At 30.3% G+C, this 24452-nt stretch overlaps 1 protein-coding gene across 1 annotated transcript in view; it reads left to right on the forward strand.

The window, feature by feature from the left end:
* The window catches only part of LOC148274768 (dorsal-ventral patterning protein Sog-like), a gene marked incomplete at its 3' end in the record, with an annotated part of 322288 nt that overhangs the window by 191343 nt on the left and 106493 nt on the right, over positions 1 to 24452 (forward strand). The window contains 1 exon segment of the mRNA XM_088236629.1: positions 18937 to 19040. Coding sequence (XP_088092755.1) covers positions 18937 to 19040 — 104 coding nt within the window.

Genomic DNA, 24452 nt, shown 5'->3' on the forward strand with positions numbered 1-24452 from the left:
ATGGCTCAAAATTAGAGAGCGGAGCGAGATCACACCCTCTCACCTCTGTTCACTATTACCTCTTTAACCCCATCCACAATTTCTCTTTCTTCTCTCACTCATATAGTATCCATGCAACTCGACCGTGGAATCATCTCTCATCCACTATCAAATATTTTTCTACAGTATATCTATTTAAATCAAGTCTGAAGAAACATTTCCTTTATTTTCCTTAATCTATTCTCCTTTTCTATTTCCTCTTTTTGTCTTGATTTAAGGTAATTTATAGGTAAATACACATATTTTTAATAAAATCTTTATTTAACATCAAACCACACATTACAACGATTTAGGTTGAAATATACAAATACAGTTATTTATATTTTCGTACACCTTTTACTTTATTTTTTATTGAATACGGTATACAACTAAAATTATAGAAATAATACTTTTATTTTATTGGATGGTTGGAAAAAATTCCCATTTAATAATAAGTCCGCCAATGTACTATTTATATTGTGTACAAAAAGTTTTTAAAAAAATAAACGGTTTACCTGTCTTGAATTTTTAATAATGTCTACTTAGGTGAAAGCGCTCGTTAGTTATCCAACAAAATAAGTAAAAACTAATAAAATTCGTTGAAATTCTTATTTAAATCATTACCTTTCAATAGCCTTTTCATTTTTAATATTTCTCAATTCAACATTATGTACCTACGTTCTTCATTTATTCATATACGTGCAGTAGTTTTTACCCGACTACCCTCTTAAGCTAAATAAATAAATAAATTGATCTAATAATGAATCTGGCGCCATATATGTTGTATTTATCCGCTAACAACACCGAAATAAATGAATATTATTGTAATTAAGCAATAAATTAATTACTTATTTATCTAAATTCGTGCATTTGGAGGCGCTGTCACGATCGCAGGTAATTTGGCCGAGTAATTTATGTGATCGTAAAATTATAAAAATATTTATTATTTTCGGGTATGGCTTTCATAGCTGCCGATTGGCTATTATTTATGCCAAGATGTCAGCGAGTCTTGTAAAACTAAATATTCTCATACTGTTTATTGTGAATTTGAATTATACTTACATTGTATTTGTAAGAGGATATGTTAAAAGAACAATTTAAATTTATTGCAATAAAGAGGGAAAATATTTTTAAATAGGGAATATGGAAGTCTAGGAAGTAACAAGGCTTACAATTTGTCATTAGTAGTATACACGCATATTTGTCCTAACGTGCGTATTAAAATGCATGTAGTGTTGGTTTTATATTTTTGTGCAACAACTATGGTGAAGGTGTATTGTGGGTTTTGCATGTTAGTTAAATTGCTGTTCTGACGAAGAGACGGGTGCGTCTCGAAACCGGAAAACATGGAAAAGTCGGTAAGTGGTTAGACACAAATATTTAATAGCATTTATTTAAATGCTTGACCACAAAGTTAATGCTTTAAATATCATAACAGTTATTTATTTATTAAGATTAACATACAAATTTTCATATCTTAAAAAGAAGAGAAACAACAGTAAAAAGAAAATAAAAAGGACAGTTAACAATTCAAATGTATAAAGATATTTTTCAAATTTACAATAGGGTATCAAATGTCACATACTACAAATACCGATAAAAATATGTAAAATAGATTTGAAAAAAATAATTGAACTTTCAAAATCAATATGGATATTGAGGGAAAATAATTTCATACATAACTTTTAAATAAAATAGTTGAAAAATATGCATACAAAAACGTCATATGTTTGGCCTTGACAAACATTGTGACGTCAATATTCGTGACGATGTTTTATTTAAATTTAAACGGTCACAAAGTTCAAAATTTAACCGAACCGTGACGTATTAAAGGCGTGGCCAATGCAATGAACCGTTTTCGCGGGAATTTGAAATTATAAATTTAAGAATATTATTTATGCTACTAATAAGTACATATTTTTATCATTACTTGACGGTATTTTACAGAACTATATTAATTTACAATTGTAAAAAAAGTGATATTTCCCTATTTAGAATTTGTGTAAAAACTCCTAAAAATAGTATTTTAAGTTTCAAATTTATCAATCTCGTGTGATAATATGATTCATAATGACGTCGTGTTTCAAAAGGTGCAATAAAAAGTTTTTTTATCACAATATTTGTTTTAAATTATTGTAGAATAAAAAATGGCGCCTGATTCTTTGGTTATATTCGTATGATAATTAACCTAGTAGAATCGTAATGAAATTAGTGATTTATCATAGAAATGAAAGATAAGTTAAACCAAAATCTACAAATTTAGAATAACATGTCACTGGTTTCATCATTTTCGCAACATCTTCGAGACTGGTATCATCACTATACAATTATTTTTTTTGGTACAAAACAGTTAGATTGGTACAAATAAATATAATTTTAGAATAAACATACCAATGTCGAAGATACAACGAGCGAAAAGTGAAAGCAACGTAAGCGGTCGCTAGTTATTCCAAACGTTTAAATTTAACAACAGTATTTTGAGTTTGTCTAAATATTTTCCAAGTTTGTCCAAAGTTTAAATTTAAGGATCACTCGTCTTTTGTTTTTATATCAAGTTTTGGTTTTCCATCAAGAATTTTTACCAAGAAATTTTAATGTTTCAAATTATTGGGGTAAATATTATCTCACCTACGTACTAGATAACTTGAAAATATTTTTTTTTTACTCTTCCTCTTGGACCTGCTATATTTATCAAGATTTGGAGAAACTCAAAATACTGTTGACTAAATCAACTGGTCAAAAAAAAAGTGAAAGTAAATAATTTGTTTTCAATCCTAATTCAATTGAATAATCGTCATCAAATCGTTTTTAAATCAATTAGGTTTTATTTTTTTTATTCCCATCAATTAATTATTCTCAAAATGCATTTTCCACATTTGTCTTAATCGATCCGATTGTTTTTAACAGATCCTGATGTTTCAATTAAAACAATACATCTTACTTGGCAATTTAATCACAATCAATTTGATTGAGAGATTAAACGTAATTAATAGTCATTAAAATTGACCATTGTTTAATTGATCGAGTAGACGGAGAAAAACGGGCGTCTGTTTATTCTGTTTTTTCATTTGCGTCATTTTTATGATGTTTATTTTAAGAAGAAAATATTTTTTTTTTGGAATGATTACGTAATATAAAAGCTAGTATGGTTTAATGGATAATACGCAACGTATGATTAATATACACGTTACTAGCGCGAAAAAATGGCATTTTACCGACCCTAACCGAAAACGATAAACGCAGGTCTGAAGGTCAGGAAAATGCAAATAAGATGTTGTTATAAATTAAATATTACAATCATAATTATTTTGTATTTTAAATAAAAGAGGAAACAATTCTATAAAAAAAGTTTTTTTTTTAAATTTATTTATTTATAATTTTAAAAAACCCGTTAGGGTTACATTAGAAATTTGATAATATTGTCTAGTCATTTTATGTCTCGTCTAGTCTAGTTAGTTCAGTCATCATGTGCTTTTTCAGATTGATTTTAAATTTGTCTCCAGTAAAAGTTTTCAAGTAGTAAGGTAAGTCGTTGTAGTGTTTAAGTCTATTATGTAGTATTTTTGACTGTCCTGTGTTTGTCTTTGCTTTTTCAATATGATAGTATTGTTGTTGTCTGGTGTTATATTTGTGCATGTCAGCATTTTTGACTAATATTATGTCGTCGTCTTGTATGTTTCCCAGTGTTATTTTGTGCACAATTTTTAAGGTCTCAATTTTAGTCAAGTAGTTTATGTCAAACTGGTGTGTTTTTTTGTACAGTTCAGTTGTAGAGGTCAGGTAGAGTAGGTTGTATGTTAGTTTAAGAATTTTATTTTGTTGTCTTTGTATTCTTGTTATGTCTGTCTTTTTACCAGTTTAACCAAAGTATTTCAATATATATTTTTTTTAAATATTAAGTATTACCGAAGGTAATATAAGAAGTCTAGGCATCTACAGAGCTTGTGACCTGTCAATGGCTGGTTTAAGTGGCCACTTTACACACTGTGTAACATTCACCATTCTGCCCATATTTGAACATTAATATTCCTTCAATTCTCGTAAAGATGTTCAAATATGGGCAGAATGGTGAATGTTACACAGTGTGTAAAATGGCCACTTTAACCAGCCATTGACAGGTCATAAGCCCTGTAGATGCCTAGACTTCTATATTATCTTCTCTTAAATGTTATTCATCTCTGTTGTAATATGTTAATGTAAACAGCTCCCCAGAGAGTCGAATAAAGTCCTTGTCTACAAAAATTTGGACAAACTCAAAATATTGTTGATATTATCGAAGGTATAATTTTACGTAAAAATAAAAGAAAATGTCACAAAAATGTATGTGATTTAAAATGCTTGTATTTCTTTTCAAAATCAAAAATTTCATGTTCAACTTATTAATTTCAAATTATTATAAAAAAAATTCGTTCAGAACTTAGTCTTTATTGAGATCCTAGATACCTAAGTTTAGTCTTAATTTGAAATGGCGTAATTTGCCCGTCTAGATGTAATTATATTTTAGTTACATAAAACTTTTAAGTATATTTTTTAACAGAAATACCTTTAAAAAACATTGTTTTTATCTAATTTATATATATATTTTTTTTTATTATTACTCGTTAATAAAAAAAAACTATTCGTTTTAAAATGGCAAAATCATATAATTTCCTCATTTTGCGTTCGTTTTACCAAACCTCAAGGAATAAGTAAATAAAATATTTAAGGCTACTTGTAATATCAGTTTATTGAACACACGAAAATGCAGTGATTTCACAAATAAAACAACAAATATCATATAGTGGATCTAAATGCTGGTAGAGGCAGAGAAGGGTGAGTGACGTGTTGCGCGCCCCTGTGTAGGTCCTTAAGGCATTGCGCGCATAGCCTTATGGCTTGCCTCTTACTCTCTGGTCCCACAACACCTTACAAGCGTAAAGAAAATTGCGTTTTAATTCGTGTTTAATAATTGTTTTCCGTGTCTTCGTTGTCTAACGGATTTCCATCGTGATCAGACGTAACGCTACGGATAAATAATAATGAAAAAGTGCATTAATTGCACTGTCACTAAAAAAACAAAAACAAAGTTTATAATTTAATACGCAAGTTTTATATACTTAATGAAATAAGTACAAAAAAAATCCGTACTAATATTGTAAATGCAAAAGTGTCTTTGTCTTTTTTTCGTGTTTCATTCACGTCGCAACAGAACAACTGATTAACGTAATTCTTTGCATATGCATATAATGAGATAGCCCGAGAGCTGAAAAGTGTCACTAGCTATTTTTGTCCCGAAAAAAATCACTCTGTTGGCAATCGATACAGGCTACTTTTTATCTCGAAAAAATGTATCATTCTATCTAAAAATTCTGTTGTTAAACAAAAAAACTAATGTCTCCCTAATACCACGCGAAGCCGCAAGTAAAAGATAATTAGCTATATTTTAAAGTTTTTTTTTTTAATTCGCAGCTGTTTAGTGACGTATCTATAGTAACAAGTTACATAGAAATAAATATAATCTAAAAAAATATGTACATGTCTCTTTCTTATATAAATGATTACATGCCATTATGTATTATGATTTGCCATTCGTTTTTTGTTAAATCGAGTGCAAAGCAATATTTGCTACAATTTTAATATAGCTTTTCTATTTATTAAAAAAAATAGTTGCCTTCTTACGATTTTTTCAAAGTTTATTTTTTTAGTACATTTTCAATGCATTGTAAATAAATCAGGATATTTGAAAAGAAAATCGTTTTGTGGTAGAGTGGGGTTCGAACATTGGACGTCTGATCTGTGAGTTCACTACGCGACATAACCATGTAACCATAACCCGATTACATTTTATTTCCAGTATTTGTCTAAAGAGATTTAGATGTTCTGTTGAATACTTAGTTGAAACTTGCTCATACTATAGAACAAAGCAAAATTCATCGCTACAACACCTAAAATAATAATTTTTAAATTATCTCTAGTTTGCCGATACTTATCACATTGATTTATTGCTATTTTAATTATAAAATTACAGGTTTGTTATTTAATAGACGATTTATTAAAGTTCGTATATAGGGAGCAATAATCGTAAATAAAATATATAACAGCCCTGGGAAAACGGCATTCGCAATGGCTTATTTTTCTTTTTTTTCACAAAAATATAATTAAGTGTCGAATAAAATAAAGCAAACAACCGTGTGAAATAATAATCCAATCAGATATCAAGATAATTTATTGATGAGATTAATAAAAAAAAGCCGAAATTAGAATCTGACACCTTGTAAAATGCCATTTCAAAAATATTAAAAAACAAATACTCTAAAAGTATTACGTTTTGTTTTAAGTACAGCGTCATTAAAAACGACGTTCAAATATAATAAACTTTTGTTTATTACAAAATAATATCTTCTTATGGTGTATTGGGCACTTATTCTTCTTGTGTCTTATCAGGTGTTCCCGACGTTGACAATCAGTTTTTTTTCATTGAGAGATCCTGGAAAATAATTATCAAAGTGGTTTCCCGTGGTATTCTCCTGTGGGTTTTCTGTAGGAATCGCCTAATCCGTGACTCTATCCTACTGCATTTCTCTGCAGCATGCTTGGGACCCACAGTTTGAAACTTTGAAGGGATGGGTTCACACTGATCCGGTTTTTCAGACTGATAAGGGGTTTTATCGAGAACTCAGCCATTTTAGAGAGTATCGATTTTGAATTTCTGATGGTTATCTCCGACAGCGTCAGAATAGATTGTTTTGCCTCCCGGCTTCCAGAACCAACCTGCCTTTAGTTATGTCAATTGGAAGAGCAGTCAAGCAGCTAAACATTATCACTCAGGAGATCGACATCATTCACACAAATACATATGTTTAAGAGGCAAATACTCTTGCTATTGGAGTGTTTTATACCTTAAATGAATGTAAAACCCACGTTCAAGGGTTCCTGGTTTGATATTTTGTCCCAATATAACGCGCCTTAAATATTTTGTTATTTTGGAAAAATCTATTGATTTGAATTTGAATTTCCTTAGCTGGTGGGTACCGTTATTTAAAATGATCATAGTCTTAAATATATGGCAAAATTGATGAAACTGGTCACGGTTTCAAAATTCAAAATTTGTGTCCTATTTTTATTGGTAATAAATAATCTTTGTACCTCAGAAGCAGACGGATGCGAATCCAGAATTTGATGAAATGACATTTTGATTTTCGTATCCAGTTTATTATCGTGTCTATTGATTTTGAAGAAAATTTAAGTCTTATAATGAAAAAACCAGTGTATTTTTCATTTTATTTTATTTTGGAAAGCCAACAGATTACAATATTTATTAATTACAGTGTAGGTTAAATTATATATTAAGATCCAATTACAGGCCTTCTCGTAAGCTAAAAGATAAATATTACTAATAAGAAGTTAAGAATAGATATTAAATTTAGATATGTATGTACATTTTACAGTGCGGATAACATAATAATAAGTATACATACATATGCAGCGAGTATAACATTTGCGATAATTATTGAGCCTTATAAGAAGAACAACTTAATTGAAGAAAATAATAATTATAAAAATAAAATAAAAAACTCAAAAACTAAAATAAAATAAAGTGTTTATAATAATTAACCAAATATCAAACTCACATACACATGTACATGTACACATCCATACACAATCTAACTGCACAGGTAGGTATTTCGGTTAAATAAGATATTATATAAGAGAATATTAAAAAACATATTTTTTTTAAAATAAAAAATAAAAATAAAAAAAATTAGTGAAACATAAATTGATTTTCAATTACTTTTCTAAAATTGTTGCATGTTATATTATTAATATCAATATGGTTAAATTTATTGTTATACAGATTGCAAGTTCTACATATATAAGAATTTTGGCAAGCATTAGTTTTATATTTAAAAATATGAAATTGGTTTTTGTTTCTGGTCTGCGCTACAGGGATCCTAAAACCAATTAGGGATAGGAGCTGTGGACAGTCAACCTGATTATTCATAATTTTGTACAGATATACAAGGTCAGCTACGTTTCTACGGGTTTTCAGTGGTTTTAGGTTAAGATGAGTGAGAAATTCATTGGTTTCATTTTCTGAAACCCTTAATTTAAATCTGCAGTATGATATAAATTTTGATTGAATAGATTCAATTCGATGAATGTATTTTTTATAATGAGGGTTCCAGGCAGGTGACGCAAATTCTAACTGACTTCTTACATATGTACAGTACAATAGTCTAATGGTTTGTATATTACTAAAGTCATTGCCTATGCGAATTAGGAAACCCAACATTTGATAAGCTTTTTTAACGATTGCATTAATGTGAGCTTCAAAAGTTAATTTAGAATCAAGTATAATTCCAAGATCGCGAATTTCGTTTACTCTAGAGAGGATATTGTTATCAATTGTGTAGTTAAAATTAGTTTTTGTTTTATTTCTAGTGAAGGTCATTACATAACATTTATTAGTATTTAGTTTAAGGTGATTTAGTTTGCAGTATTCATTTAGCCTAATAAGATCTTCTTGAAAATTAGAGCAATCTTGATGTGAATTGATTTCAGAATAAATTTTCATGTCGTCTGCAAAAAGTAAAAATTTGGCAAATTTAAAACATTTACTGATGTCATTGATGAAGATGATAAAAAGTAGCGGCCCCAAGTGCGATCCTTGGGGAACACCTGAGGGCACGCTTACGTCCTTTGAGATAAACCCGTTAATGGCCACTGATTGAAGTCTATTACTTAAGTAAGAAACGAGCCACCTGTACAGATCACCATGAATACCCAAACTCCATAGTTTAGTAAGGAGTATGTTGTGTACAACGGTGTCAAAGGCTTTGGAATAATCAGTGTAGACTACATCTATTTGAACCCTTTCGTCCATAACCTTTGAAACGTATTCTAAAAATAATGTTAGGTTGGACGTGACAGATTTAAATTTGACAAAACCGTGTTGATTTTCAATAATTATGCTCTGGACAGCATTGTATAGTTGATTGTAAATAATTTTTTCAAAAATCTTACTCATGACACACAGTTTAGATATCGGGCGGTAGTTTTTCACATCATTTTTGGAGCCAGATTTGTATATCGGGGTAATGAGGGCACGTTTCCATATGTCAGGAAATACTCCCTCACTTAGTGATGTTTTAAATATTAGTAACAGGGGTTTGGCAATTTCATGACAACACATTTTGATAAAATATGATGGAATATTGTCACTTCCTCCACTTGAGCTATTAGAGAGATTCTTAATAATATTAACAATCATATTTAGAGACATAGGAACACTAGAAATATTAACACGATCATCTTTTTGTACACTCATATTAGGTGTTTGTGGATGAGTATGATAGTTGAATGAGGATGCAAAGTATTGCGAAAGCATCTCACAGACTTCTTTAGGATTATCTGCTTTTGTGTCCCCGAATATCATTGATTGTGGTAAACCTTGATTTTTACGCTTACTTTTGACGAAATTCCAAAATAACTTTGGGTTTTGTTTAATTTTTTGTTCAGAATTATTAACAAAACTTTTGAAACAAAATTTAGTCATTCGTTTTTGTCTTGCGCGTAATATACCAAAATCAATTTTATCGAGAGGATTGTTGAATTTTTTCCATTTTTTAAACATTTTGATTTTCTCTTTGGTTAGTTTAATTAAAGCAGGGCTGTACCAAATCGGGTAAGAATTATTTTGACTACACTCTCTTGTGGGGACATTGGTGGAGATAACGTTTTTCACTTTCTCATAAAATATATGTACTGCTGTATTTGTTGGAAAGTTAGATAGTTCCCTTTCCCAGTTAATGTTACTCAGGCAATAATTTATTTTACTATAATCGGCTTTTCTGAACAATAGAATGGAACGGGATTGCCTTTGCATTGGGATATAAGGTAACTGTTCTAAATAAATATGTAATGCGTCGTGATGACGACATTTCGGGATTAAGGGCTGAGTAGGTTTAGTCATTACTAGCCTAACAGAGCTTATGGCGAGATCAAGATATTTGTTGTTACTATTCGGTATCGAGCAATATTGGGAGAGTCCGGTAAATGATAATGTATCAGAGAGTTTCAAAACATTGGTCGATTGAACACTGTTAGACAAAAACATTGTTCCATCTGTATTCTTATACCACGAAGCTTGGGGTAGGTTAAAATCACCTAATACGAGAAATTCTTCGTTGGGTTTCATAGTTCTGAGCTCGCTTAGTTTATCGAGAAAATTGTGAATATGGGGTGTATGATTGTTTCCTGGTGGTATATAAATACAACATAAATTAATTTTAACGTTATTGTTACCTGTTAACGTCAGCCAAATGTTTTCGGTTGAGGATTCCCAGTTTTGTTGGTGGTAAACTTTAAATTCCTTCTTTGCTCCAATCATCACCCCACCTCCACGTCTAGAACTATTTCTATCGTAAAGATACTGAAGGTACAAATTAATGTTCTGAATTATTAGAAATCACTTAAAGTAGATCAGGCTATTGTTGAACATTTGACGTTTGGATTTGCATCCGTCTGCCTCTGAGGTACAGCTATGGTTATTGGTATTATCATCTGACATTTTCGTCCCGAAAATTAAAATTTTGTTTGATGTTTTGTCGGTAACATGATTAATATACTTTGTAAAGGCAGGCGACTAAAAAATTGTACGAATATTGAAAAAAAAAAAAGTTTGCTATAATAACGAGCATTGGAAAATATTTTACTTTTCAACAATTGAGTATGTCCAAATGGTTGTCGACAGGCTGGATTTCACTTAAACCATCCAATGACAGGCCATAAACACTGTAAATGACTAGACTTAAATATTCCCTTCTCAAAATGTTTTCCCTCTCAGTCGCAAAAAATTAAGATGTTAGTTTTCTATTGAAATTGTGGGCATTGAAACATTTGGCATTTGAAGTAAAATATATTTTTTTAAGATTTACAGATACGCCCCCTTTTTAATATCGACTAAATTAGATAAAAAAATCCTTTGACCATTTTTTATGATTTTTTTTGTGTGGATCACCGTTATTAATATGAGTAGAACGCAATAATATTACAGATGAAAGTGCATCAGTAGAACGGTTACGTGACATTATTGTATGGCACAGTGGTACAAGATCGTACTGTATGTATCGTGTATATGGTCCATTGCGGATACCATATTATATTTGTTAACAAGTCGATCCATACCCACCAAGTGCGCTACAATTACCGTCAAATGGGGTAACTTTAGGCGGAATTAAACTTTGCGGTTCTACCAAAAGTTCATTATCAATTAAATAAAATGGTGTATTTATCCGATTCATTAGTTGATGTTTTCTCTTTAAATTACTGAGCCCATTAAAAGCCTGGGCACTCCCATAAAAAAAATCTTTTCTAAAGTTACACAGCTTTTCTTGTGATATCTCGAGTTAGAAAGGGATATATATAAGTATCTTTAAATCCTTGAAATATATATTCTTTTAATGAAACTAATAGACTTTGATACTTTTGAATAAAAAGCATTACAAAACAAGTTTAACAAACGAAAAATTGTATTACCGAACTAATTAAGAGAAGACATGTCTCTCTCTAGAAACCTTTGTAGATGTATTTTCTTGCAGTATTTTGGTCTACAATAACGATTTTGACATCGCTTTCTGTAGTGATTTATACATTTTGTCTTCAAATATTTTTTTTACGTCAGTCTTTCGGTATCACGACCGTCAATACATTTGATAAAGAGACACACTACTACGTCATAGTAGTCTCCTATATCAATAAAAATTTTCCATCTTAAACGTCTCAAGTTAGACCTCAGTCTCAAGTTACCCCTTCTAACGATTCTAAACAGTCGACCAGCCGTGGCGACTGAATTAATTATCTTAAACAAGTGATGTCACACGACTAATCAGTTTTACATGTATAATACGTTTTTAAATTCTAAATCATATTTCAAAGAAACAACGCAAAAAATGGAAAATCAAAAAACATTTCTGCCAATAAAAAAAAAATATGTATACTTAAGTATGTGCATTCACATAAAAAAAGATGAATACAAATATACTTCTTCTTCTTCGTTCCATTTCCGCACTTAATGGTGCATAGGGCACTGAATTGGTACAGAAATCGCAGCGTATCTTCATATTTTTTCTTACGTAGAGGTAAGATCATCAGTCGTACGCTTCAGGAGCCAGTCTAGAGATTATGAAATATTCCAGCATAAAAACACCAAATCAAATAAATATTTCATATCAACCATGCCGGGAATTGAACCCGAGACCTCTTTCATGGCAGGCAAACACGCTGACCACTACACCACGAGCCCGACGAGATACTTTCAATTTATAAAATGTAATATTTTTTATTTATTATTATATTTTTTTGTATTTTTACAATGTATCTAACAGGTTAAGGAGAATATAAAAAATTAAGAATAATTATAAAGCAATAAAATCCTTATTAACAGTAAAAAAAGTAAACTAAAAATCCCACAGAAGCATGGCCTGTTCGTGGGCATACAAGAAATTTTTATGATTTTTTCGCTTCTATAATAAATAAACAGGTATGATATTTTTGGAAAATATAAGATAGAGAAAATAAAATATTCTGTAAAAGATAATGAGGTACTTTTTTTAAAGTAATTAAAAAAAAATATATATTCAAAAAATATTCCCTATTATTAAAGAGCAACAAAATATATTATGTCATAGAAAAAAAGAGTAAATATCTTTAATATAGGATATCGAATCTAGGATAGTGCGTGTTTTTTAAAAGAAGGCAAATTTAAAAAAATTGGGATTAACGAAATATTATCAGTAAAAAAATAATTAACAATTTTCGGGCCTATAAAATATACTTGTCTCTGTGCTAGCTTAGTTTTACAATATTCAACTATATTACTTGAAATACGTAATAATGAAACTGTAACAAATTGACATAATCGCTGATTTTATCGGTGCTGAAATTGAAATTAATAATAAAATAAATCTTTTTTTACGCCTTATACTAGGGAAAATTAGGTTAAAATCAATATGAAAATTTAAATAATTACCTAATGACCATTTTTTTCGTTTCAGTTTGTTTGTTCAGGTCGTTTCAATTATGTTCAATTTAATCCACCTTCGCTTTCTATGGTGTTAACGAAATCTTATTAGACCTCTCTGTCTGCGACCAACTCTCGTGTGTCCTCCCAAGTCAGGTCCGCGTCCGGAAGTTTAGACATGAACTGCCGGCAAACTGCCAGCATTGGACTCCCAGAACCGCGAAAACCTGGTGCTTTGTAAATTAGGCAAGGGTAGTTACGGCTCTTAGGAGGCATGCGTAATATGTATATGGCCCAGCCAGGCGTATCGCTTCCGCTTGACGACGGTTGTCTCCGGGGGTTGCTGCATCTGTTCCTTGCGAAGGTGAATGATTGATGTATTCCTTAAAAGTAGATACCTATTTATTGCATACATTTCCGTTTTAGAATAGGGAAGCTGACCCTAGTTAGGCAGTTAAGGTGACTCACAAGTTTAAAAAAAAAAAAAAACGTATGTGTAGTATCTGCGCATTAAACCTACATTATATTATCACAAAAAAATTTAATTGCTGTAAAAAAAATGCAACCAGAAAGTAAAAAAAAAAAAATAAAAAATAAAGTAATTTTCAGAAAACTATAAATTTCTATATAAACCTAAAAAAACGAAACAAAATAAATTTATTTATAAATGAATTAATTTATCTTAATTAAAACACGAATATACTTAACTTGGAATATTGGGTATTAGTAGGTCCAATATATACATTTAATTAAATATTGTTATATAATTGATAAGCTTTTCACAATGTTTTTTACTAAAAAGCGATACCATTTTTAATACGCATTTATCGATTTGAGCTGACTCTTAAAATTGACGAACATCGTTGTCTCGAGTGCCCTAAAATATTTTTTTGCCAATGTAAAATCTCATCTTCTTCTCGGGTAATGGCAAACTCTTCAGAGTACTTATCATGAAACTCAATACTGTTTTTCTCGAATATGAGATTCTGGCGTCTTAATTATCACTACGCCACATGGAACATGAGGAGATTGGATACTGCACGACAAAACACGACTTTAAAATAATTGACCGAATTCCAGCATCATTACGGCGCCTGGTTAAATGTAAAGCCAGCACCGTAAATAGCCAACACATTTTGATCGACCTTCGAAACAAAGAGTGGAAAACTTCAGGCAAAATGCGTCCACTTCTGCTATGATAGTAAACAGACCTTTTAGAAACAAGAAATCACAGAATTTAAAAATACTTCCAAGTAATTTATCTCCAGGTTTCTTTAGCTCTGCATACTTATCTGTCAAAGTAATTCAATTTAGCGCAAATTGAAAATATGAGACTCGAGGCAGGTGTTGAAAATGCTAACTGTCTTAGGCGGAATCTACAGACGTTTGAGAAATTTTGACAAATATTGTATTAATCGAGTTTTAATAATACGCATTTTTCAATCCATACATGTAGAAACAACACTATCTAAAACTTCTGAGTTTTGAGAATATTAATTATAAAGTTGTTCGATTTCGTTACCAACATTGTAGTTTAAAAATGGACGCAACATACTCCTACAATTCAAAATTTTAACGGGCACGGAGCTATAAAAAGTTACATATATAGGTGATGACTCTGTCCATGCGATTATATTTCTTCACAGAGTATCAAACATCTGTTATTTCAGTGCCCATTTTTCAGTTTAATACGCTATAATATTGAAACCGAATGCAGGTAAGACGCAATATCCTTAACAGATATTCACACTGTTGTTAAAAGTAGTGATCACGCGCCATTGTTCTTGGACGTTGCAACAATGGTGATTGGACTCATAAAGGTAATAAACTAAAAGCAGTGATCGAATATCCCATTTTCAAGACAAATGATTTTTCCGAGTACCTTATCCTTGTACATGACACGTAAGGCTACTAAATAGAGGGGTCCAAATACATTTAAAAAATATAAAAAAACTTCTAAGACGAGCTTTTTGAGGATGCGGCGGTGGATCTGGCTTAGGCACGTGCTGCGGGTGCCTCAGAAGAGCCTTAATTCAAATTGCATCTTCTTCACACCTGCGGGCTATCGCCGCCCTGGAACGCTGTCGCGCCGTCCATGACTATCTTTCGGCTTTATTCGGCGAGGAGACGAGGGTGCTGGATTGCAATAGGGACTCCTGGAGGCTTCTGGTGATGTCTTCATGCTTCACTTAGGAGTATCTACTTTATAATAAACTTAACTGAACTAAAGTTGTACGAAAATTTGTTAACTTTAAACATGTTTTAAAAAAAAAAATGTCTAAAAAAATATTTAAAACAATGTTCTTTCTTGGTAGATCGAGGAATGAATAAGATAGAAAAACTGCAGAGCTCATGTATAAAACTATAATTATTCCACATGATATATATTACAGCTCTACAATATTATTTTAAGCCAGTGACGGAAATTAAAATAAATTGAAAGTACTTCAAAATAGAGCCATGAGAACGGTGCTAAAGAAAGGTAGATATAATAAAAAGAAAATATGCAAAAAAAAACTCAACTGGATACTAATAAGAAGAAGACGTAAAAACAGGCATATATAATATTCTTGTTTTAACGTTTCAATTTTTAAACAATCAAAAGACCAAATACTTCATTAATAAGACCGTGTTAAATGAAAATTGTTACAAGTGTATAGAAATAAAGATAGGAAAAGGCTGCCATTTAAAAAAGAATATAAAATTCTAAAATCACATCACATTACGTATAAAAAGTTAAAAAATTATTACAGGACGCCTGAATGTATGAGAGATGAAAATAGTTTAAATTAATATAAAAACAAATATTTAAATATAAGTGTAAATATGAGTGGTTATACTAATAATTGTAATTTAAGCTAACATAAAAAATAATTTGAATAATATGTATAAAACCAACATGCTGATTAGGACCTACTCGTATTTATAAAAAGCCAATACCAACCTGTACTGATTATAATTAAAATACATCTTGTGAGAGCAAAAGTAGAAACAAATGGGGTAATGGAGAAAGGGAGGAAGGATAGATTCAAGGCCTTATAGATAAACCTAGTATAACGTTACGCCTAGTATAGTGGTAGCCTAGAATATAGCAAGTTTATGGGTAAGGCCCTCAGTAAAATACACCGTACAAAAAAAATACTAAAATATATTGAAATGTTCAACTACAAAAGTAATGTTTTAAAAATGTTAAAATTTAAATTATACATTGAAAAAAAATGTTGTGTTTTCGCTTTTACGATTTTCGTAAATAATTTAATAATCTTAGAACGGGGTTTAATAACCCTAGACAAGGCAACATTGTTTATTTTTATGTATGTAATATGTAGATGAATAAATAAATAAAAAGTTATTTAATGAAATATAATAATTACTCACATCTTAAATAGCTTACTTGATATATGAATATTAGCGTAATTTATAATAAACTAGGTTAGGTTAGGCGCTGAAATATAACAACAGTGTTAAGTTACATTGTTTTCGATTAAATTGTCCTCTGATTAATGTCATCAGAGATGTTGCAAATTGTTTGCAAATTAATAACATGACACTCTTGTTTGTGATAAAATTCACAGTAGGTTGAGAGTTTATATGAAGCATAAAATAATATTATCTAGTTGAACGATTTTCATTCGCTTAGTAGGTCAGTGAAATATTATTATGTAAAATAAGAAAATAAATAAGGCTAATCAAAATGATCACTTTACAAGCTGTGTGTAAGCATTTGTTGCCATATTGTCTTTCATTTAAAATAATTATTTTTAAAATAATATTTTTTTAGCAAATCTCATATTCACGAACTTATTACAGGTTTTAACGATGTGCGCGTATCAAACTATTAAAATTAACGCAGGGAAATAATCTAGTAAATTGAAAGAAATAATAACGTATAATATAATAAAAATATTAAGAATAACAAACTTAAAAAAATAAAATAGAATAGATATTAAACGTAGATGCAGTGCAGAATTATTATTTTTCAATATATAATGTTGGCCTTCTCAGGTAGGCGAACGCAGCAACCACGCTGTGCGGCGGACTTATCCCCTCTCGATTATTCAGGACGTTTATTTGAGTCGTCAAAAGCAAAAGATCTATTCAGTTGAAAGCACTCATCCAGGGTTCTGGTTTTATTTCACACATAAAAACTGTATTCTTAAACCGCCCGGACACAGAGAGATCAAAGATTTGTTAAAAAAAATGTATTGTATAAATGAATGAAAAGACATACCTATCTGTTCTGTTTTTCACAGTTGCAGATCAATTTAAGCATTTTTTCATTACACACGACGGCATATTTCTGCGTAGCATCATTTCTGTCCGGATAAAAGTCGGTTATGAAAACAAAATGAAAATATTAGGTTTTTTTATACGATTTTAAAGTAATAAGGGTCTATAAAATACTGTCAAGTAAAATTTTTTATTTTTACTAATTAGTAGTTTATATATTTTTTTATTTATAATTTTGAATTCCCACAAAAACGGTCGATGCATTGGCTACGCCCCTAATACGTCCCGATTCATGTTAATTTTGAACTTTGTTTTTTTAGATTTATTTTTTAAATTATTTTTTACAATAAACATAAGAGGTAAAACAGAGTATTGAAAAAATAAAAAATGAAAGCAATGAAATACATATCAATAGTAAAAATACCAAATAAAAAAAATCCCACAAAGGCGATTTGTAACACATGTGATTTATAACCGATTGAATATTTATTATTTATTTATTTATAGTTTGACGGACATATGCAGTCCATTCTAACAATGGTAAATACAATTTCTTATAATAAATACAAGCACTTATAAAATAAAACACAATTCAATAAAATTAAAGCAAGGACAAAGAAATACAAATTACTACCTCAAGACAAGATCCGGTCTATCTTAGTAAATTTTTAATCTATCAAGACTTACACCAAAAAAGTCCAGATCTTGTCTCGAGTTTACAATACGACACAATCGGGATATTGGTGCATGCAAGCCATAGTTTGTGCTGTGTTGATCGAGGAACAGCACATTATTATTTCGCAACCGGTGGATCGGAACATTGAATAACACTTGTTCCAGTAACGGTGATACATCAATTAAGTCATTTACCAAATTAAACATAAATATAGAGTCAATGTTATTTCTACGTTTTTGTAGACTTGAGATTCTTAACATTGACTCTATTTATCCGTAAGTAGAGTCTCCCCTCTCGAGGCCAATCATCCATGCTACTTTTCTTAGCAAACAATGTTGCACCGATTCGATATGATTTATCATCCGGCCTACATAGAAGGGAGACCAGATCACGGATACACATTCTAAAAGAGGACGAAAAAGAGAGCAATACAGTGTTTTAACCGTGAACTGAACACATTAGTAAAGTCACTAGATGTCCTGCTAACAAAACCCAAGAGTTTTAGTGACTTGTTAATAATAGTATCGATATTTTCATTGAAGGTAAGTTTACAGTCCATGATAACTGCGAGGTCCTTAATAATAGACTTGACTACATCTAAATTAATATTTTCTATTTTGTAATCCATGGAGATAGGTTATTTCATTCTATAAAAATACATTATTTTACATTTTTAATATTTAATTCTAGGTAGTTGGCTTTGCACCACATATTAAAATAATCAATATCTAATTGAATTTATAGAACATCGTCACGAATCTTGATGTCACAATTATCAATGCCAAACATGTCATATTTTTTTCTAATTTATTTTTAAAATTTATGTATGAAAATATTTCTCCACAATATTCATATTGATTTTAAAAATACAATTATTTTTTCTATACCTATTCATATATTTTTATCGGTGTTTGTAGTATGTTATATTTCTCTATTACCCACGAATCAAATTGTTATTTCCTTTGCGTTTGTAAAGTGTCTATTTAATTATTTTTGGTTTTGTTTTTTCCAGAGTGCACGTTTGGTGGTCAAGGCAGAGAATTGGGATCCACGTGGTTTGCTGATTTGGGTCCACCATTTGGTGTTATGTATTGCATCAAGTGTGAGTGTTTAAAAGTAAGTAAAACTATCTTATATTATAATATTAATAGTTATTGACATGCCTTAATTTCATAAATTTATTAATTAAAAAAAATAAAATTGACTTAGGAAATAGAAAAATATATTAAAATTAAACTTGTCTTCAACAATAAAAACATTAAAAAAAGATTTCGATATCTACCGTAAACCAACATGTACAGAAAAAAATATTCATAATTCTTCAAATCATTCAATTACTCATAAACATTCCCCTTTCCGTTCAATGATACACAGTTTGAAATTGTTTCACCAGCTGATTTTACTTTTAAAAAAATAACTCAATACAATAAAGCAAATTGCTAATAATAATGGATATATTGAGAATTTAATTTCAAATAAAAAACAACAACGCAAATACTTATACGTTTATAAATTTGTATAAACCACTTTAATTTTGAGTAACACTTCGACCGGTTTCAAGGTTACTACCTCATCGTCAGGAATTAAACTAACTTATAATTACACGCGTTGCTTTTTATATTATTAAATATTGTGTGAAAGAGACAGAAAAATGAAAGAAAAAGAGAGAAAGAAGATTGAATTGCCCAAATTTTTATATTGGAAAAACTTCACGTAAATTTAAAGTAAGACTCAAAAAACATAAATATAAGATGTCTCGGTAAAAATAATTTTTTAAAATTCGCAAATCATCTTATATCCGAAAACCATGATTTGAATCAAGAAACGGGTGTAAAAATTTTGCATGTCAATAAAAGTGGTTTTTGCTTAGACAATTTAAAATGATTAGATATTAGTAAAGTCATTAATCAAAAACTTCAAATGATGATGAACTATACTATAGTAGCGGAATTTCAAACTTTGTGGCTAGCAACGGATGTAATTTTCATTGTGACAGAGTTATTGATTATAATACTGTCTCTTGTCAAACTTTTAATGGCAGTCTTTTTAATCTTGCATTCTGTAACAATACTTAAATTAAAAATACAATGCCTTTCACCCGAACAACGCTTGTAAATTGTGGAATTTTTTTTAAAAAATCAGCTTTTAGTTCGCTAAACGCCCAAGGCCCTTTGTGAAGCCATGAACTTACTGAGTGACAAGTTTGGCGACAACATTTTTCCAGAAATGATCCTGTTGAAATTGACCTTCACGATCCTGTGATTTGGAGCCATTGGATTATTTCCTATGAGGCTACGTTAAGTCCACGAGGAAGTTGGAAGTTCCAATCGGAAGAATTCAATACCGGGATGTAAAAAATGTTTTTTTACGTACGGCGAAGTTTCTCGAAAATGTATGAAAAAAATTTAAAATGAACTACTTTGAAATACGTCAAAAGTTCTTCCAAATCAACCAATGATAGAGTGTTGTGATTCGAAGACAACTCATTAATCAGCAGAACACACCGACTAGAACTTGTGGAGTCACGGCGGAGTAATTATAAAACTTTAAAAAAAATAAAGCACGAGTAAATATATGAGAAATCATAAGAATAAATAAATAATATAAGGAAATGATGACAAAAAAATCGTACGCAGTTCTTTGAAAATCATATCCTAGTGAGGGATAGAACTCCAACATAAATTTTTTAAAGAATGTGACGTTTCATCATTTTTAATTTTTACTTATACTCGTACACATGTACATCTACTACCTGCATCTAATTAATTATTGTTGGTTGTGATTTTTTACTAAGAAATATAAATGTTCATGGAAGCAGAGAGAGAGGGGAGGATATTAAAGTTGGAACTTTAAAATGCTTTCTCCATTTATTTAATTTTTAAACGTACTTTTTATTTCATATATAATATATTTCTTTTTGTTTATTATATATTTTTCCCCTCTCTTTCTGTATTTACATTAAATTAACGTGAAATCTGTTATTGATCTTACTTTTTAAAAATTTTCTCTTGCATACAAATACCTTGTATTTAGAAAAAAGACTGCATGATTTCCATAGCAAATAAATAATTAAGTAAATAAATTATAACCCGCACCCGATGGCGCATAGATAACTACATTGGAACACAAAATACAGTCTATATTAATCATCCGTTATTTAAGTCGATCAGCCTTACGCTTTAGGTACCAAGCCAGGATAATAAAATATTGTAATATAGAACGAATTTTGCAATTAATATTTCACATCCTCTCTGTCAGGAATCCAATTACTGCAATATGAGGCAGACTTATATTCTACTCGATTACTTTATTCAGGATTTCTACCCGAGAGTAGCCATCGTGTCAAAAGAACTCGTCATCGATTCTGGTTCTATTCAACATATACGGGTATAACTTAGTCTGCCCGGGCACAGTTTTTTTTTTACTTTGATTAATTCTCTTATTGACCGCAGGGGTAATCTGTAATGCCCTTGTCACCAATGTCGCTTGTCACAGCGGATGTCACCAGCGACTGAAGCTGTCACCTTACTGAAACGTATCTTGGGTGTCTCGCCAGAAGAGGCGCATAAAAATTCAGGCAAATATACGCCGTGACGGCATTCCCTGTCTAAATATCCAGAAAAAAACTGTGTATCAAGCTTAAGCCAGGAGTAACAGTCGATTATTCATTTCTTATACGTTTAATACGCCGTAAAATTGAGAAAAACAAGGAATCAAAACAAAATCTCGTATAAGGGTTGGTCGGCATTTGATTTCACACTCGGATGATGCTTTTAACGATGTTTATTTCTGAATCCGGACTATTTCACTGATTTTCATATTTTATAGTTACTTGTCATTCCGAGTTTCAAGAGATTGTTTTATGTGCTTTATGTGACGCAAAAAGCTTCGAACGTTATTATTATAAAGCTAAATTTTATTTTTCTCAATTATCGTAGTGAATTACAGCACATATACATAGTGTTATTTTATTCAATTTTATTTATTTCGAATAGAAATAGATGTACAGGTTAAATGATTATAAATAAGAACTTTAAAAAACGTATACATAGTAGGGCCTGCCATCCAATAATATGTATTTTTTTATTAATTATACTATAATATATCAACGATGGTTCGAAAAATATAAAGAATAAATATAACATTTATCAAAAAAAAAAAAAAAATGGACAAAACAAAGAGATAGCGTGAAGAAAAAGAAATAAATTGATAAGGAGTGGTGAAGGATCAATGAAGGAATGAAGGAATATAGGAGTGGAAAATTGCATTCGATTTAATGATTAGGAGCAAGAAAAGAGACAAAACGTCGTCTCTGTTTTTCTGAATCAAGCCTTTAAGTTATTTATTTATTTAAACACCTTTTAGGCTTTCACGTGTTTTTACATACATATAAACAAATAAAGACAGACATGTATTTTACACAGCTGTAGCAAATGAATATATAAATGATTTTTAGAAGAAAAAGAAAAATATCATCTCCACATATTAGTATAAAAGTGGAAAGAACAGAAGCGCATTTTTTAAATATGAACACAAAAATGCAGTTTACACAAAAAAGGAGCAAAAAATAAAAATGGAAATAGAAAGAAAAATAAAAAAAATAATAAAAAAAATAAAAATCATAACATATTAGTAGAAAATATATGGGGACATAATAATACATACATATATTGCAGTGGAGAACAGGAGTACATTTTTTCGTATAGGATATATTAAAATAATCTTAAAATTATGAGTTAGAAAAATACTAATTCAGAATACAGATATATGTTATAGAATATTATCGTGATCTCACCGAAAATCGAGCTCGGAGCTTATGAAGCAAAGTCCTAGACAACGACAGCCTACAAGAGTATTGGTAAAATTGTTATTGAAATAATTTGTTTTAAAAATATTTTTTTATAGGCTCTCTTAGAGAGATACGTAGAAAAAAGACAACTAGAACTAATTCAGTTTAAAAATAAATCATTATTTCCTTACCACACCCAGTGTTGCACAGGGCATTGCATTAAAAAACCAAATGCAGTTTTTTTTAATAATCTGTTCTCAAAACATAAATATACTTACTATCAAGACTGTCAATCTGAAGTTTATTTAATAAAATATATACAAATGTTATTATTCGAATTTAAAAGGTTTTATTTATATTTCGTACTTAAAATTTGTTTTATTACAAGATACATTCTATTTTAGATTTAATTAAATTTTTAGGTAATTTTTTAAGCTAGGCTAGACAAAAAAAATCAGTATTATATCTTGTGTGGCTGCGATATCACACTAGTATATCATACAATACAGGACTTGATATATATATCTTATTTTTTAAACGGTGAAGTTGTATTTTTTGTAATATTCCTATAAATAATTCACACCGGATTTAGGAAGTAAAATTTGTAGAACTGTGCTGGATTTTAATACAAACAATTTTTATCCTAACTTTGCAAAGAATAAATCTGACTCCGACACAGCAGTAAATCTGAAGAGAGAACAGAAATATATAACTTATAACAAGGAAGACAGAGACGCTGTTCTGTGGCCGTTGTTTGTGAAACATCGGTTATTGACAGTGATAAGGGATGCGCGCTTGTAAAATGACCGGTGTATTTATGATTATTATTTATTTTGCTATAACAGTGTAAAATTATGTTTATTTTTATAAATTATGAAATAAGAATTATTAAACAGCATGCCTTTATGATTTTTTTTTCAAATGTCTGAACTTTAAAATATTCTGTCTTTTGCTTGTGGTAACACAATATTACATTACCGCGCGCAAAGGAATTATTTACCACAGTCTTTTGAGTGTTAAGAAATTGTAAAAGACTCATTTTGGACTTGTTTGAGGAATTGCGGGCTAGATAAAGTCCATTGCCACAGAGAAATAAAGGTGCTAAGATCGAATACATGAAATGCTAGTTAGGAGCACTGGTTTTACGAACGAGTTTAATAATCAGCAAGAATTTTTTTTGACAAAATTCATATTGGAGCTCCAGATAGCATGGAACGTAATGGAAGAATATTATTATTTATTTGTTGAAAATTGGGGCACTTTAAGGTGAATCTCCGCATTACGTAATCCTGTGGAAATTTGCCAATTCATCTTGATTTACAACGTTCAATAAAAGAAGATTTATTTAATCAAAAATACCTCTTTCAATTATCGAGTCACATCTACCAGAATCTCCGCACGATCTTATAACTTTGTTCTAAATCGAGACGAATCATTAGGCGGGAGAAAATTCTGTGACATTATTTACCGCCGGGCTGCTAAAATAAAAAGAAATTACGAGTCTTGAATGCTGGATATTTCCTTCACATTTTTCTTCACCACAATGGTCTGTTGACATCGTGACATAAGAATTTGTTGATTAAGCTTTTGATCTTCTGGTCAGCTTTGAGTTTACCCATTAATTCTCTCAAACTCGGATAATAGACATTAAAAAGAATAGTGGGGTATCATTTCTAAGTAACAAAAGCATAACAGTCAATAATTCAACACGGGAGAGTGCTTTCTGGCTAGGAGCAATA

This window comes from Micrasema longulum, unplaced genomic scaffold (genome assembly GCF_059751315.1).
Source record: "Micrasema longulum isolate JH-2025_06_02 unplaced genomic scaffold, ASM5975131v1 h1tg001586l, whole genome shotgun sequence".
NCBI classification, from domain to species: domain Eukaryota; kingdom Metazoa; phylum Arthropoda; class Insecta; order Trichoptera; family Brachycentridae; genus Micrasema; species Micrasema longulum.